General features: G+C 44.3%; 1 protein-coding gene across 5 annotated transcripts in view; it reads right to left on the bottom strand.

Annotated features, from left to right (window-relative positions):
• The window catches only part of GRB10 (growth factor receptor bound protein 10), a 332,636-nt gene that overhangs the window by 148,838 nt on the left and 168,069 nt on the right, over positions 1 to 15,729 (bottom strand). For 3 of the 5 annotated variants that reach the window (XM_083377119.1, XM_083377123.1, XM_083377120.1), the window contains exon 3: positions 4,050 to 4,146. The exons of the other annotated variants lie outside the window; for them this stretch is intronic. In XM_083377119.1, the coding sequence (XP_083233245.1) occupies positions 4,050 to 4,146 (97 nt within the window). The remainder of the gene's footprint in view (positions 1 to 4,049; positions 4,147 to 15,729) is intronic. 5 annotated transcript variants of the gene reach the window in all.

The raw sequence follows: 15,729 nt of genomic DNA, 5'->3' as shown, positions 1-15,729 counted from the left end.
TCTATGACCGGTCAGTCTTGGGTGGCCCTGCATGGCATAGCTCATAGTTTCATTGAATTACACAAGCCCCTTCACCATGACAAGACAGTAATCCATGAAGGGGAGACATGGATAAGCCATTTTTAATACAGGCGGATGCAAGTGATGTGGCAGTGAGGGCTGTACTATTACAAGAAAATGATGAAGGGGCATTGCAACCCTGTGCATATACATCTAAGAAATTTACTGAAATGGAACAGTGCTGGCCTGTGTGGGAGAAAGAGGCATATGGGATACGTTGGTCATTACTTACATGGCACCTGTTTCTTGAAGGGAATAAAATCCCTTTTTAGGTGCGGACAGACCACAAATATCTGAAAGCCTTGAAAACACCCAGGAAGCTCAACCCTAAGCAAGCCTGCTGGTCCCAACATTTTCATCAATTCCACTTTACAGTCAAGTATTTGCCAGGGGGAAAGAACTTCCTGGCAGATGCACTATCTCGCATGCCCCAATATAACAGCATGCGAACCACTGATTCTAAATCACCTATGGTGGAATCAAAACTAGCAGTGCCAGTAATTACCAGAGCCCAAACTAAATTAAAACCACAGCTGAGTAGCCAGACTGGACCTGAATTCCAGAAAACTTTGGAAACAGATGAATGGTTCCAGAAAAATAGACCTGTGTCCACAATTAAGGACTGACTGCCTTGGGTGGGGAAAATGTTATATATACCAACCACCCAGAGGGTCACATTCATGCAGCTTTGCCATGACACAAAATCACCATGGCATTTTGGATTTGTAAAAACATTACACTTAATTAAAAGGCAATTTTGGTGGGTATCCATGAAAAAGTACATAGAAAGTTACGTGGCCAACTGCCCAATGTGAACAAATGCAAAGAGGTTGCAAGGGAAATCGCCCAAACTGTTACAAACAGTGGGAAATCCCTCAGACCCCTGGAGGGAAATAGCCATGGATTTCATAGTGGAATTACCAGAAAGCAATGGGAATACTGTAATCTGGATAGTCATGTACTTGTTCTCCAAACAGGTGTACTTTATCCCTTGCCAAAAGATTCCCACTGCAAAAGCCTTAGCAAAACTTTTCGTGCAGCATATTTACAGATTGCACGGGGCACCCCAACACATCATATCTGATAGGGGAGCGCAATTTACGTCGGTATCTTAGAAGGAATTTTTATCCCTATTAAAGGGGCCACTCAGGGACTGACATCTAGTCATCATCCTCAGGGGAATGGTCAATCAGAGAAAGCTAACTCTACTTGAGCAATATTTAAGATGCTTTATTAATTTCCAGCAAATGAATTGGACAGACCTACTCCCTTTCGTAGAAGTTGCCTATAATAATGCAGTCCACTCCGTTTCAAGTAGCTACCAGTCAAAGTTTCAACCCCATGCCAGAACTAATCCCAAACGAACCAGTAATCCCATTACTGAAAGAATGGATAGAACAATTACAAAACATCTGGCTAATAGTTAGAAAAGCCCTAGACAAAGTTCGGCAAGCATATAAATCACAAGCAGATAAAAAATGAATGAACCTACACCTTCATTATAGGTGAAATGGTATATTTGTTTTACAAAATACCTAAAATCCTTACAACCCTGTAAAAATCTTAGACCAAAATATATAGGACCTTTTCCAATTAAAAGAATAAACCCAGTAACAGTAGAATTATAATTACCCCAAAATCTTAAACAAATACACCCAATTTTTCACTGCATTTTGCTGAAAAGAGAACAACAGTCACTCATACGGCCCAAAATTGCCCCCCACTACCTCCAGTCATGGTGGAAGGAGAACAGCACTTCAAAATAAAGGAAATCCTAGACTCTAGAAGATATCATGGGACAACTCAATACCTAGTAGCATGGAAACACCTCCCCTCCTCACAAAATGAGTGGGTCTATAAACATCATGTAATGGTCTTGAAGCTATTAAAGAAGTTTCATAAACAGTATCCTAACAAGCCAGACTAACTTTTATACTGGTTTTGTTTTCTTTATAGGTGGATCACTCTTATTTTTAAGGGGGACACTATGTCAGAATCCAGTTATATTTCATTTCTATCTATCTTCTCTGATATAAAAATCAATTCTTACTATCTTCTGGATTCCATCATACTACTAAGGGGGAGGGGAGTATGCATGGGGTTTTTACTACTTTTACTTCCTCTATTCACTACAATGTAACCTTTTGTTGATTCACTTTGGGTCTGGTAACCATAACAATGTGGCCATCTGCCTTTCATCCTATGCCCCTCTAAACTTCTCTTTACCAGCAGCGAGGGAAAAGGAGGGGGGAGAGATGCAACACCCAGGATCTGGTTAGAGAGAGGACTGAATGATCGTACCGATGAAGCCAGACTGATGTTATCTTTCCTGGAGTTAACACCTAGAAATCTGCCGGTTTGAATTGCCCAGAAAAACTGTGGTGTGGGTGGCTGCTTGGGAACACTTTAAAAGATTGAATGGTGCGGGGATCCCTCAGATCCTGTCTAGCATGCCTATTATCAATTTCTCTTAATAAAAATTCCTGTTGGAAGAGGCTGTTTCCAAGAGTTCTGTTTTCTTAAGATGTAGATTGAAGTGGGTCCTTACACCTAATATATACCGTATTTTCCAGCGTATAAGACGACTGGGCGTATAAGACGACCCCCTACATTTCCTGTTAAATTATAGGGTTTGGGCTATGCTCGCCATATAAGACTACCCCTCTTCCAACGCACACCAAATAAAAATTAAAAAACATCAGATTTGATTTTAATATGGTAATTTTAATTCAAATGCTTATGACATGCAGGTGCTTAGTAGGAAAACTGTCACTTATAAACATAAGGCTGTTTGTCATCAAACATGCAAACATAAAACAGTGCAAGTGGATTAAACTATAATAATAATAATAATAATAATAATAATAATAAGAAGAAGAAGAAGAAGAAGAAGAAGAAGAAGAAGAAGAAGAAGAAGAAGAAGAAGAAGAAGAAGAAGAAGAAGTAGAAGAAGTAGTTGGAGGTCATCTAGTCCAACCCCCTGCTAAGGCAGGAAACCCTATACCATTTCAGACAAATGGCTGTCCAGTCTCTTCTTAAAAACTTCCAGTGTTGGAGCATTCACCACTTCTGGAGGCAGGTTGTTCCACTGGTTAATTGTTCTAACTGTCAGGAAGTTTCTCCTTAGTTCTAGGTTGCTTCTCTCCTTGATTAGTTTCCATCCATTGCTTCTTGTCCTGCTTTCAGGTGCTTTGGAGAATAGCTTGACTCCCTCTTCTTTGTGGCAGCCCCTGATTCCAGCAACCATTCCCTATTTTCCTAATTCACTTTTTCACTTTTCCTAATTCACTCTAAAGCTTTCCCTGCGCAGAGCCTTAAGTAACACAAGCTGCCTGCAATTAGTGCAGGTTCGCATCCCACCAGGCTCAAGGTTAACTCAGCTTTCCATCCTTCCAAGGTAGGTAAAATGAGGACCCAGATTGTTGGGGGCAATAAGCTGACTTTGTAATAAAGCTGCTTGGGGTGTGTGTGAAAGCCCTAATAAACATGCATATACACAGAATGAAGGCTATTGCTAAGCACATTGATTTGTGCTTTAAATTGTAAGCCACCCTGAGTCTTCGGAGAAGGGCAGGATATAAATGGGATTTTTTTAAAAAAGACCAAATGGGAGATCCGCTCCAGGTTTTCCAGCCAGCCAGCCCAGTTCCTGAGTCAAATGTGTCCTTAGAGCTAAGCCGCTGCTCTGGCTGCTGCCTTCCCCACCTGCCTTTCAAGTTGGTATATACTACAGCTGCTCTTCAACTTTAGAAGAAAAGACGCCCAGACCCCAGCCTGTAAAAAATCACAGACTGCAGCTTCTTCTCCAATTGGTCCCGCTTTCCCTGCGCAGACTAAATGGGAGATCCGCTCCAGGTTTTCCAGCCAGCCCTGTTCCTAAATTTTCAGCACCCGGCGTATAAGACGACCCTTGACTTTTGACAAGATTTTCATGGGTTAAAAAGTAGTCTTATACGCCAGAAACTACGGTATGTCTGTATTTGCCTTACCTCCTTGCTGATTTAATGAAATGCAACTTGATTGTTTTTGGTATCCAGGTTCCACTAGATCTTGACCTGTATGTGCTGAAGTCTGATCAATTGAGTCCTAAAAATAAACATAAAAAGAAGACACTTGCAATTCAAAAGATAATTGCAATTCATAGTTAGCACAGTATTCAAAAGCTGAAAGTGAATTCTTTCCTTACATAAAATTCCTCTATTTTGAAGGGGGAACAGACTTAATTTGAAACAAGGTCACAAATTTAATCCTTGATAAGGTAACTACAATTCAGTTTCCTTTTATTCATTTTCAATATAGAACAGAGGTATCTTGTGAAACCTGGCAACTAAATTCCAGCCAAGCAAAGCCAATATGCAACAAGTTTCACCTCCCTTCAACCTAATTAATTGTTGCACAAGTATTATATTTGACCTCAAATATTTATTTATTTATTTAATAATATTTATATACCGCCCTTCTCCCGAAGGACTCAGGGCGGTGAACAGGGCAAGAATAAAACTACAAAGTCACAAAAATTAAAAAAGGATTAAATATATGCCCACTAAAAACAATAAATACAATATTAAAACCCCAATAAAACAACAATAAAAAATAACCCCCCCCAATCCCCCATCAGGCCAGGCCGGCTTGTTCGAATAAGAATGTTTTTAGATCGCGACGAAAGGAGCGAAGATCGGGTGCCATCCGGAGCTCAACCGGTAACTGATTCCATAGCTCTGGGGCACCCACAGAGAAGGATCTCCCCCTGGGGGCCACCAATCAACATTCTCTGATCGGTGGCACCCTGAGGAGGCCCTCTCTGTGGGAACGCACCGGGCAAAGGGAAGTTGATGCCGGCAGCAGGTGTTCCCTAAGGTACTCCGGACCCCTGCCATGTAGGGCCTTAAACACCATTACTAGTACCTTGAATCTCACCCGGAAGACAACTGGCAACCAATGCAGCTCACGGAGCAGAGATGTAACATGGGAGTATCGGGAGACTCCCAACACAACTCTCACGGCTGCATTCTGTACCAGTTGGAGCCTCCAGGTGGTCCTCAAGGGCAGCCCCATGTAGAGAGCGTTGCAGTAGTCCAGACGAGAGGTCACGAGCGCGTGAGTGACTGTGCATAAGTCATCCCGGCCTAGATAGGGCCGCAACTGGCGCACCAGGCGAACCTGGGCGAAAGCCCCCCCTAGTCACAGCCACTATGTGATCTTCCAGAGTGAGCCGTGAATCTAGGAGGACTCCCAAGTTGCAAGCCCTATCTACGGGGGGTAATAATTCACCCCCCATAGAGAGAGGTGGAATTTCCGAATTAACCCGGGATGCAGGTATGCAAAGCCACTCAGTCTTGTCGGGGTTGAGTTGAAGCCTGTTCCTCCCCATCCAGACCCGAACCGCCTCCAGGCAATGGGACATCACATTGAGGGCATCACTGGGGTGGTTTGGGGTCGAAATAAAAAGCTGGGTATCATCAGCATATTGATGATACCCAACTCCAAAGCCACGAATGATCTCACCCAGCGGTTTCATATAGATGTTGAACAGGAGAGGCGAGAGGACCGACCCCTGAGGAACTCCACAAACAAGAGACCTCGAGGTTTACCTCTGCCCCCCTGTCAACACCGACTGCGAACGTCCCAGGAGATAGGCGGAGAACCACTGTAAAACCGTGCCTCCCACTCCCAATCCCCTGAGACGCCGCAGCAAGATACCATGGTTGATGGTATTGAAAGCCGCTGAAAGGTCTAATAGGACTAGGACAGAGGAATGTCCCCTGTCCCGAGCCCTCCAGAGATCATTCACCAGCGCGACCAATGCCGTCTCCGTGCTGTACCCGGGCCTGAAACCCGATTGGTACGGGTCTAGATAATCTGCTTCATCCAGGACCAGAGGGAGCTGATGCGCCACCACACTCTCAACAACCTTCGCAAGGAAGCGAAGGTTGGAGACCGGACGAAAGTTGTTCAACACAGCTGGGTCCAAGGCAGGCCTCTTGAGGAGAGGCCTCACCACCGCCTCTTTCAAGACAGCGGGGAAGCTACCCTCACTCAGAGAAGCCGATATAACTGCCTGGAACCAGCTTCGTGTCCTCTCCCGGGCTGCATAAACCAGTCAGGAAGGGCACGGGTCCAATAAACATGTGGTGGAGCTCAGCCTCCCCATAATCCTGTCCACTTCCTCCGGAGTCACAGAATCAAACTCCTCCCAGGTAATATCGACAAGACCGCCCGTGTCCTGATCGTCAGACTCTGCCCAGTCAGAGTCCAGACCGGTCCGAATCCGAGCGATTTTGTCCGACAGATGTTGACTAAACTCCTTGGCACGCCCCTGCAAGGGTTCCTCCCTCACCTCTTGATTAAGGAGGGAGCGAGTCACCCTAAACAGGGCGGCCGGGCGATTATCTGCGGACGCGATATGGGTAGCAAAGTAATTAGACCTCGCCACCCTTATCGCAGCGAGATAAGACCTAATATAGGCTCTTAGTCGCAATCGGTCAGATTCGGATCGGCTGGATCTCCAACCGCTCTCTAGGCCCCGTCTCCGACGCTTCATCTCCCGGAGCTCTGCGGAAAACCATGGAGCTCGACGGGATCTGCACTGGGTCAGGGGCCGCAAGGGTACAACTCGGTCAAGAGCCTCAGTGGCTGCCCTTTCCCAGGCTCCCAGTAATGCGTCCGCCGAGCTGTGAGCGAAGGAGGCAGGTGGGGACCCCAGCGCTGCCTGGAACCTCTCAGGATCCATTAAGCGTCTGGGGCGGTACCATCTAATTGGTTCCACACACCCATGGTGGGGAGTGGCAAAACGGAAGATCAGCCGCAGGAGATGATGATCGGTCCATGACAGGGGCATAACAATTAGGGAGCCCCCACCAAGATCATCTAACCACCGTCCAGATAAGAAAATCAGGTCAAGGGTGTGGCCTCCCACAAGAGTCGGTCCCGAAATTACTTGTGTCAGGTCCATGGCCGTCATGGAAGCCATGAACTCCCGAGCTAACTCAGATGATCCTCCCAGGGATGGTAGATTGAAGTCCCCCAAAACTATAAGTTTCGGGAACTCAATCACCAACCCAGAGAGGACATGGAGAAGCTCAGGCAGGGCTGCTGCTGCGTGACTAGGCGAAAGGTACACCAGCAGCAAGCCCAACTGCGCACCAGGGCCGCATCTCAGGAAGAGAGACTCACACCCGACTATCTGGGGAACGGTGGCCTCCCACAGACACAAGGTCTCCCTCATAACAACAGCCACTCCCCCACCCCTACCCTGAGCCCGAGGCCGGTGTAGCACCCGAAAACCTGGTGGGCAAAGATCAACCAGAGGAATACCGCCCTCTGGGCCCAACCAAGTCTCCGTGATGCAAACCTATAAACATTTATAATTACTACATATAATTTGTATTAAAGAAATTTTAAAAGAATAAAAACAATAAACATTTTGAAACAGATAAGTAAGGAAAATATTTTATCTTAATGCTACAATGTAAGTTTTCAAGTTGCTTACATTTTGTAAAACATTATCTGTTGGCCTAAATCACTAGATAATTCTATTATCTAATGCCTTTAATCTGCTCTGTCATAAATATACATGGTATATAAATATGACTTTATTTCCTCTTACAGTTCAAAGAAATTTAATATAAACAATACCAGAAAATGAAAATAACTCAAAATAAATCATATTCAAAACCAACCAGACTGATGAAAATACCCCTGTACCATGCTATACTATTTATTACCATAAACAGTACAGCACAAATAGTACAGTATTTAAAATTATAGCAACATTCATTCTAATATGAGGAATTTTTACATGAAAGTACCAAACATGCCTAAAAAATTGCAGCAACTTGAATTAAATATGGATTCAGCCAGAGTTTTATTCTATACCCAGAATCAAGTCAGAAATAAATATACTATTATCCATCCTAGAGAAATTATGGTACAATGTAAGAAAATGTGAAAGGTGTTACCTCAGGGATCCATAAATGTATAAGCTCTTCAGGAGCTTGGAATTTATTGAGTGTAAAGAATGTGTCATGATTTCAATAGATGAGACCAACTAAAATAGAACTCTGAGGCTTCAGGTTTTCTTTAAGAACATATTTATTGGCTACAAGGTATTGGCACTGTCAAAAGTGAAAACAATACTAAAATTCCCTCCCAAAAGTTACAGTATACAAAGTTAAACAGCCGACCAGTCTAACAAACAGAAATGACCTTGGTTCCACAGGAACTGTTTAAGACAACAGAAAAATCCCCCCCATTCTAGTGGCAACTGAAAATGAGCCAAATTGCTTCATTCAGGTTTATTGCAGAGTTGACAGTCGGAACCCCCAAAAGAAAACAGATCCTGTAGAGAAATAAACAGAAAAGTTAGGAATCTCCCCGAGGTTTCTGAGGATGCTTATCATAGGAAAAATTTATCAACCAATCTGCCTTGACAACTGTACTTTTCACCCAAGTTGCCTCTGACAATGGATATCCTTTCCACTGTACTAAGTACTGTAATCCCCCCTTGTATAATCTAGACTCATTTTATTTCATAATGAGTCTCCCCCCCCAACCAAAAGGAGATCAGGTGCTTTGTAAGGAATTGCTCTTAAGGACGACTCTCTGAGAGGTTTTAGCAAACTACAATGGAAAATAGGGTGGATTTTCCCCAACATGAGAAAGCTGTAGCTCCACTATCAAGGATTTATAATTCTACCTGTAGGATAAGGACCAAGAAATTTTGGTCCCATTCTTGCTAGGTAATTTGAGTCCTTTATATTTAGTTGAAAGATAGACTTTCTCCCCTACCCGCAACAGTCTCTGAGGGGATCGCTTCTTATCTGCTTCTTCTTTGTATGTTTTTGCAGCTTGTGTTAGAGCTTTTTTTTTACATTAGTCCAAACAGTCTGCCATGTTACCCACTGATCTAAAGTTTGTGAGGCAGATGGTTCTTGGGAGTATTCAGGCGTAGGAACGAACTCTCTGCTGGTGGTTATTTTAAATGGAGTGAGCCCAGTACTGCCGTGCATGGCATTATTATAAGCCACTTCTGCAAAAGGCAGGAGGTCAGCCCAGTCAGTTTGTTGGTAGTCAATGTAGCATCTGATGTATTGTTCTACCATCACATTAGTTCGTTCAGCCAATCCATTCATGTTCAGATGAAAAGCCAACGAAAGTCCTTGTGTGGACCCATCTAGCTTGAGAAAGTCTCTCCAAAACCTTGCTATAAATTGAATTCCCCTGTCGATATAATCCTCTTTGGAGCACTGAGGAGGTGGTATATATGTTTCAGAAACATCTTGGCTAATTTCTTAGCAGAGGGAAGCCCTGAGCAGGCTATAAAATGAGCCTGCTTTGAAAAGAGGTCAATGACAGTCCCTATTACCGTATTCCCCCTATTTTCTGGTAATTCAACAATAAAGTCCATAGCTGTCCCCTCCCAGGGTTGAGAGGGGTCCACTACCTGCTGCAACAATCCAGCAGGTTTCCAGGTTGCTTTTTCATGGCAGCACAAGTGGCACAGCTTTTTATTTATTTATTTATTTATTTATTTATTTGATTTATATACCGCCCTTCTCCCGAAGGACTCAGGGCGGTGTACAGGGTAATAAAAATAAGAATACAGGATACAAGATTTAAAGTTAAATGATTGTGCCCAATGTAGTAAGTTAGTTAAAAATAATGTTAAAACCCCAAACCCATATGTAGCTTTCAATGTCCTTTTTCAGCCCCTGCCACCCAAATTGCCTTCAGACCAAATGTAATGTGTTTAGGAACCCAAAGTGGCTGGCTTACTTGGTGTTGTGAGTTCCAAAGGGCATAGCTTTGAACTGAAATCTTCCCAGAGGGCTGTTAAAAGCTGTTTTCCATTCATCCACCTGTTTAATTCACACACGGTAATAAGCCTCTCTTAAGTCCAATTTTGTGAAAAACTTTCCCTTTGCCAAATGGACAACATCCCTTTCATTGGGGGAGGGGTTACATATTCTCCACACTGACTGCATTTAACCCTTTAAAATTCACACACAGTCTCAGTGACCCATCTTTCTTCTCCTTAAACTGCACAAGGACAGCCACCCGTGACTTTGCAGGTTGAATAAAACCCCTGGCCAGATTCCTGTTAATGTACTCCCTCAGTTCTTTTAACTGTTTGGGTGTCATTGAATACATTTTTGGCTTAGGGAGTTTGGCACTGAAAGTTTCTGCTAAATCTCGGTACTCAATTGGTATAAGTAGGGTCCCTGGAATGGGTTCTATGGTAGCTTTCACAGGTTCAAGGGTCAGGTTTTGCTCTTTAGTATCGACAGCTTCTTGCATCTCAATGGGTATGTGAGCGGGAAGGGGTTCCATCGCTAACCTTAAGGTCCTCACTCCATCCTCCCACTAAATCAATTAAGTCAAGACAATCTGAGAATTACAGATTCAGTCATTTTTGGGACCACTATGAAGTGGATGATTTCCCAGTGCTCCCCCATTTCTAAATGCATTGGTTCAGTTAGATGCATGGCAGGAGTTCCTCCTATACGTGATCCATCTGCCTGTTCAAATCTCATGGCTAGAGGCAGTAGATTGGCATGAATTCCTAGCTTTACCACCATAGGGAGGTTGATTATGCATCTAGTACAGCACGTGTCAATTAAAAGGTTTAAGTCCATTTGGGCTCCTGTATTGGGTACTGTAACTTTCACAAGAAAGACAAAAGGCAGGATGAGTTGGCTCACCATTGGGTCGTTTTTCCCCTCATCATCACTGTCATGATGTGCTGGCATCAGGAGTCATTTTGGATGAGGTTGTTTCTCCCTGGGGTGGAAAAGTGACCCAGACAGCTTGCTCTTGGCTGGCCCAATTTGATTTCTCCCGCACAGAATAAGGCTTTCTCTTTGTCTTTGTGGTGATGACAGATGTACTCTTGGCTTGGGAAAGAGTGTTCTAGTTGGCCACAACTGAAGCACTTGATTGGGGTCCCCACTGGTGGCTGAAGGGAACTGGTGCTGCGGGACTTTGGGAGCATCAGACCACTCATCATCTCTCCTGAGCCTACCTTGGTCTGGACTCAAAGATGATGAGCCTCTGGTAGTGGTCCAGTTCCATGTCTAAGGTTATAGCCATGTGGTACCATTCACAGAGCTGATCAGGAACTCCTCGGTAGGTGCACACCTGAAACAAATCATGCTTTGAAGTGGTGGATCAGCAATGGCTCCAGCCACAGTCTGAGCCTGCCCACCATCTTCCAGAACTCTCGAATGTAGTCCTTGGCTGGTCTCCCTCTCTGCTTCAGGTTATGGATGTCCTTCTCAGCTTGCAGAGCTAGGAACTCATCTTCGAACCTGGCTCTCAGTTCACCCATAAACAGATTGATGTTCCACAGTTCTGGTGTTCATCCTGCAGGGTGCTCACCCACTCAACTGCTTCCCCCCTCTAGGTTGGCATTGACCATCCCAGCTCCATTGGGGTAGGCAGGAGCATAGTGGTTCAGGTGAGTCCACACAAAAACAGCTTCTCAGGATCTCCATCAAACATGGGTTTGATAGGAGGTGGGGCTCCAGGCCATTGTCCCCAGGAGGCTTGTTGCATGCCCGGTCCCGGTCTGGGAGTAAGCTGTTCCACTGGTTGATGGTCCTCACTGTCAGGACAATCCTTAATTCCAGATTGCTTCTCTCTTTGATCAGCTTCCAAACATTGTTTCTCATCTTTCCCTCTCATGTACTGGTGAACAACCTGGCCCACTGTTTTTTGTGACAGCCCCTCAGATACTGGAATACTGTTATCATGTCTCTCCTATTTCTTCTTTTCTTTAGACTGGCCAAACCCAAATTCTGCAGCCGTTCTTCATATGTTTTAGTCAAAAGGCTTTTGATCATTTTAGTTACTCTTCTCTGAATTTTTCCCAGTTTTCCCAGTTTCTCAACATCTTTTTTGTGATATGGTGACCAAAATTAGCTGCAATATTCCAGGTGTGGTCTTACTAGGGCTTTATAAAGTGGTACTAGTACATAGCATGATCTTGATTCTATGCCTCTGTTTATACAACCCAGCATTGTATTAGCTTTTTTGGTTGCTGCTGCACTCTGCTGGCTCATAGTTAAGTGATCGTCCACCAAGACTCTAAGGACTATCACATTTACTGCCTCCAAGCCAGGTCTTACCCAATCTGTATTTGTTCCTTTGGAAATAGATCAACGCAAGCACCAACACTGCCCAGTGAAACCCACTTTCAAGCGAATACCGAAAAAGAGAGCTGAGACCACCTGGTCATCACCAACCACACCCCAATCCACTGCATGCTTCAAGTCTGGGAAAGAGGGGCACAGAGCAATCAACTGCCACAGCAAGGTACCTCAAAGAGAGGGGACCAGCACCTATGAAAGCTACACTATGCCTGGGAGAACTGGCAATGGCATTTGAGGAGATCGTGGAACTCCTCCGAGCCTGGAGGTCTGAGGGTCAAGTTACAGCTCCTGCAAACAATGACTCTGAGGCAGCCGAGAGTGACTATGAGAACAACCACTTGGTAAGTGGCCCAACTGACCCCATTATCGTGCCCCTAGAACTGTCCATACCATGAAGAGAGTAAAATTTGCAGCTTTACTGGACTCAGGCTGCACCAGCTGCATGGTCAGCCCAGAATTAGTGGGGGAAAGGCAGGAGGCATGGACTACATCGCGAATTAGCCTCTGCCCTTAGTGAACAGGAATTGCAGAGCCTCCCACCGGAATACCGAAATTCTGTTCAGTGAAAAGAAGTTGGATGAGCTTCTGCCCCATGGACCACAGACTGTCCCATTGAAATTATCCCAGGAGCAATACTTCCCAAACCAAAGATGTACTCCATGACCCCAAGAGAACTTAATGAACTTCATAAGTTTATTGAAAAGATCTTAGCACGGGGTTTCATCCAGCTGCAAAATCCCTGGTGGCAGCCCTCATGCTTTTCAGAGAAAAGAAGGATGGGTCACTTTGTCTCCGCATACTGGAGATTATAGAGGCCTGAATGCTATATGCGTGGAGAACCTGTAATCCCCTTCCCCTCATAATGGACATGTTAGCACACCTGTCAAAAGGAAAAACTTTCTCCAAACTGGATTTGCAGGAGGCATATCACCACATAAGAATAAGGGAGAGTAATGAATTGAAGACTGTGTTTTATTGCCCCATGGTTTGTTTCCAGTTTAAGGTGCTATCTTTTGGCCTGCAAGGACTCCCTGCTGTTCTTTATGCAATTAATTAATAAAGTTCTGCATGAACACCTCTACAAAAGAGTTTTAATTTACCTTGATGACATCTTGATCTATATGGAAACCAAGGCAGAACACATTAAATTAGAGCAGTACTGAATAAACTGCGCTCTGCTAAGGTATATGCCAAACTCTCTAAAAATGAATTCCACAAGAATTTGGGTTATTGCATTTCCAGTAAGGGGGTCAAAATGGACCCAGAGAAAGTACGAGCTGTACTAGAGTGGGCTCCTAGAACTGTGCTAGAAAGCAGCTGCAAAGTATTTTAGGTTTCGCAAATTTTTACTGGAAGTTCATTCCCTCATTTGTGCAAATCACACTCCCAATTACAAATCTATTAAAGACTAAGGGAGCAGACAAACCAAAATCCAGCCAGCCGCTGAAGTGGACGGGGGAGTGTCAAGCCACATTCGAGAAGTTAAAGAGACTTTTCTCTATGGATCCAGTTTTAAAGCACCCTGACCTGGAGAAAGCTTTTGTCATTCAGGTCGATGCTAGCAATGTGGTCATAGGAGCAGTCCTACTCCAAAGGCAGGAGGAAGGCAAGCTGCAATCCTGTGCTTATACTTTTAAAAAACTCTCTGAAACTGAGCAGCGATGGGCTGTAAAGTGGTGTACAATGGGTCCTTCTAACCTGGAGACATTTCCTAGACAGGAGCAAAATACCATTCCAAATATGGACTGATCATAAGAACCTGGAAGCAATTAAAACTCCTAGAAAATTGTACCCTAAACAAGCATACTGGTCCCAACATTTCCACTGATTTAATTTTACAATCCATTATCTCCCTTCTTAGCAGATGCTTTATCTAGAATGCCACAATATAACAGTTTTAAATCAGAAGTAATTGAACCATTGATGGCTCCTAAGCAATTTGCAGTGCCAGTCATTACTCGAACACAGAGCAAAACCATAAAGCCAATAGATCGAACAGTGTGCAAGGATTTCAAAAAAGCACTAGAGGCTGAGTGGTTTCAGAATCATAAGAACTTATGCTTAATCAAAGATGACCTGGCCTGGGTTGGAGAGAAACTATACATGCCAGCAAGCTTAAGATAGAGGTACAGAGAAGAGCAACAAAGATGATTAGGGGGCTGGAGGCCAAAACATATAGGGAATGGTTGCTGGAATTGGGTATGTGTAGTTTAACGAAGAGAAGAGTGAGGGGTGACATGATAGCAGTGTTCCAATATCTCAGGGGCTGCCACAAAGAAGAGGGAGTAAAGCTATTCTCCAAAGCACCTGAAAGCAGGACAAGAAGCAACGGATGGAAATTAGTCAAGGAGAGAAGCGACCTAGAACTAAGGAGAAACTTCCTGACAGTTAGAACAATTAACCAGTGGAACAACCTGCCTCCAGAGGTGGTGAATGCTCCAACACTGGAGGTTTTTAAGAAGAGACTGGACAGCCATTTGCCTGAAATGGTATAAGGTTTCCTGCCTGAGCAGGGGGTTGGACTAGATGACCTCCAAGGTCCCTTCCAACTTTATTATTATTATTATTATTATTATTATTATTATTATTATTATTATTATTATTATTATTATTATTATTATTATTGAATAATGCAAGCTGGGCATGATTCTAAGACTGTGGGAGATTTTAGATTTGTTAAAACTCCACATCTACTAAAAAGGCAATTTTGGTGGCCTTCTTTGAAAAAGGACATAGAGAACTATCTGGCAAACTATCTCATGTGTACTGCAGCTAAGTGATGGCAAGGGAAGACGCCGGGACTTTTACAGCCAGTGGTGAGCACTTCCGCACCCTGGAGAGAGATCTCTATGGATTTTATTGTAGAGCTCCCTGAAAGCTCTGAAAATACAGTTATTTGGGTGGTTATAGACCTGTTCTCTAGACAAGCCCATTTCATCCCTTGCCTAAAAATCCCAATAGTCAAAATGCTAGCTAAACTGTTTGTGCAACATATCTATCGCTTCCATGGGACCCCACAACACATCGTATCAAAACAGAGAGATCCAATTCTCTTCTAAGTTCTGGAGAGCTTTTCTAGATCTTTTGGGTTTTAGTCAAGGACTCTCATAGAGTCGTCATCCTCAAATAAATGGGGGGACAGAATGACTGAACTCAGTTCTAGAACAATACCTTAGATCAGACATGTCAAACACAAGGCCCGGGGGCCGGATCTAGCCCGCAAAGTGGTTTCATGTGGCCCGCGAAACCATCCTGGAAACAGTGAGGGAACGGCCCCCACTGCCTTGGCCCTGGCCCAGAGACCCTCCTTCTGCCAGAGACCCTCAGATCTGTCCCACTCCTCCCCAGGGCCCCATAGGCACCCTTGATGCGAACGATGTAGAGCTGGCCACACCCACCCAGTAGGCCATACGTACTCTAGCCACGCCCACCTGGTAGGCCACGCCCACCCTGGCCATACCCACCCGGCCCCGAGGGCAACCGCAATGCCGATGCGGCCCTCAATGAAATTGAGTTTGAC

Source organism: Vipera ursinii (assembly GCF_947247035.1).
Source record: "Vipera ursinii genome assembly, chromosome: Z".
NCBI lineage: Eukaryota > Metazoa > Chordata > Lepidosauria > Squamata > Viperidae > Vipera > Vipera ursinii.
Note: the sequence above shows the minus strand (reverse complement) of the source record. Positions and strands in the feature narration are given on the sequence as shown.